General features: G+C 43.6%; 2 protein-coding genes across 2 annotated transcripts in view; both read right to left on the reverse strand.

The window, feature by feature from the left end:
• LOC106531509 (gastrula zinc finger protein XlCGF17.1) overlaps positions 1-1,357 on the reverse strand; it is a 16,187-nt gene extending 14,830 nt beyond the window's left edge. Inside the window, exon 1 of the mRNA XM_014027388.1 lies at positions 1,312-1,357. The gene's annotated coding sequence lies outside the window, so the exon portion shown is untranslated. The remainder of the gene's footprint in view (positions 1-1,311) is intronic.
• On the reverse strand, positions 491-1,585 carry LOC106531508 (zinc finger protein 26; the record flags this gene model as incomplete). Its single annotated transcript, XM_014027387.1, has 2 exons — positions 491-703; positions 1,066-1,585. Coding segments are annotated over 2 exons (549 nt in total), but the record flags the coding sequence as incomplete, so codon positions are not given.
• Positions 1,586-2,051: the final 466 nt, after the last annotated feature.

A 2,051-nucleotide genomic window follows, 5' to 3' on the forward strand; every position in this document is an offset into this window, starting at 1 on the left:
CTGAACCAGCATGGCTACCACAGCATACTGAACCAGCATGGCTACCACAGCATCTTACAGCAGGATGCTTTTCCATCCGGTTTGTGTTTAGTTGGACCATCATTTAATTTTCAACAGGACAATGACCCCAAACACACCACCAGGCTGTGTAAGGGCTGTTTGACCAAGAAGGAGAGTGATGGGGGCTGCGCCAGATGACCTGGCCTCCACAGTCACCAGACCTGAACCCAATCTAGATGGTTTGGGGTGAGCTGGACCGCAGAGTGAAGCCAAAAGAGCCAACAAGCATCTCTGGGAACTCCAAAACAGTTGGAAGACCATTTCAGGTGACTTCCTCTTGAAGCTCATGAAGAGAACGCCAAGAGTGTGTGAAGCAGTAATCAAAGCAAAAGGTTACTTTGAAGAACCTAGAATATAAAACATATTTTCAGTTGTTTCACACTTTTTTGTTAAATATATAATTCCACGTGTTAATTCATAGTTTTGATGCCTTCAGTGTGAATCAACAATTTTCAGAGTCATGAAAATAAAGAAAACTCTTTGAATGAGAAGGTGTGTCCAAACTTCTGGTCTGTACTGGATGTATCTGAAGGATTATAAGCACTTTTTAAGATTTTTTGAACTTTTCTCCACATTCTGAACGTTTCATTCTTCTCCTGGCTGTAAAACCTCTTCTAGATCATTTGGTGAAACTTTTCTCCACCTGTGACAGAAGAACATCAGCTCAGTATCTGTGGACTTTCGTGTGATATTCAAGATGTGCTTTTTGGGTAAAACCTTTCCCACAAGTTTCACAAATGAATGACTTCTCTCCTGTGTGGATSCTCATGTGACGAGTAAGAAAGGAATTTTGGTAAAAACTTTTTCCACAACTTTTACAGGAAAAGGGCTTCTCTCCTGTGTGAGTCACCATGTGAGACTTGAGATTTGACCGTTGATTAAAACGTTTTCCACATGTTTTACAAATGAACGGCTTCTCTCCTGTGTGGATCATCATGTGACAAATCAGATTTTTCTGTTGTTTAAAATGTTTTCCACAAGTTTTACAAGAAAATGGTTTCTCACCTGTGTGGCTCCTCATATGACTGATTAAGTAACTATAATCAGAGATGTTTTTCCCACAGGTGGGACAACAATACATCAGTTTCTCAGAGTTCTGGTTCCAGACTTTGTGGACCTTCACATGACGGGAAAGTAGGGATTTCTCTGAAAAAGTTTCTCCACAGATTAGACAAGAAAACAACTTCTCAGGTGTTGCTGATTGGTCTGCTTGGTTACCATGATGACCCTCTGTGTGATCCATCTTCTCATCTGACCCTGAATCCTGATCCTGGTCCTCAGGTCCARCAGAACTCTGAGAGATGAGCTGCTCCTTGTCTGGTTCTGGTTCACTTTCTTCATATGAAACAGTCAACAGAACCGGATCAGTCTCCTGCTTCAGGTGGAGCTGATCTTCCTCCTGATTGATGCAGAGCTCCTCATCCTCTACTTTGATCTGTGGAGGTTCTGGTTCCTCCTTTTCTACTTTGATCTGTGGAGGTTCTGGTTCCTCCTTTTCTACTTTGACCTGTGGAGGTTCTGGTTCCTCCTGGTCCTCAAACTGTGGAGGTTCTGGTTCCTCCTCTTCTACTTTGATCTGTGGAGGTTCTGGTTCCTCCTGGTCTTCAAACTGTGGAGGTTCTGGTTCCTCCTCTTCTACTTTGATCTGTGGAGGTTCTGGTTCCACCTTTTCTACTTTGACCTGTTGAGGTTCTGGTTCCTCCTCTTCTACTTTGACCTGTGGAGGTTCTGGTTCCTCCTGGTCCTCAAACTGTGGAGGTTCTGGTTCCTCAAACTGTGGAGGTTCTGGTTCCTCCTCTTCTACTTTGATCTGTGGAGGTTCTGGTTCCTCCTGGTCCAGGCTGGAGTTCCTCTCCTGCTTGCAGAGCTTCTTGTGGACCTGTTCCTGTTGGAGGTCTGAAAGGACAAGAAGACAAAACAAAGAGATTACCGTGTTTTTCGGACTATAAGCCACGACTTTTTTCCTGAACTTTGAACCATGTAGCTTATAG

Source organism: Austrofundulus limnaeus, unplaced genomic scaffold (assembly GCF_001266775.1).
Source record: "Austrofundulus limnaeus strain Quisiro unplaced genomic scaffold, Austrofundulus_limnaeus-1.0 Scaffold645, whole genome shotgun sequence".
NCBI lineage: Eukaryota > Metazoa > Chordata > Actinopteri > Cyprinodontiformes > Rivulidae > Austrofundulus > Austrofundulus limnaeus.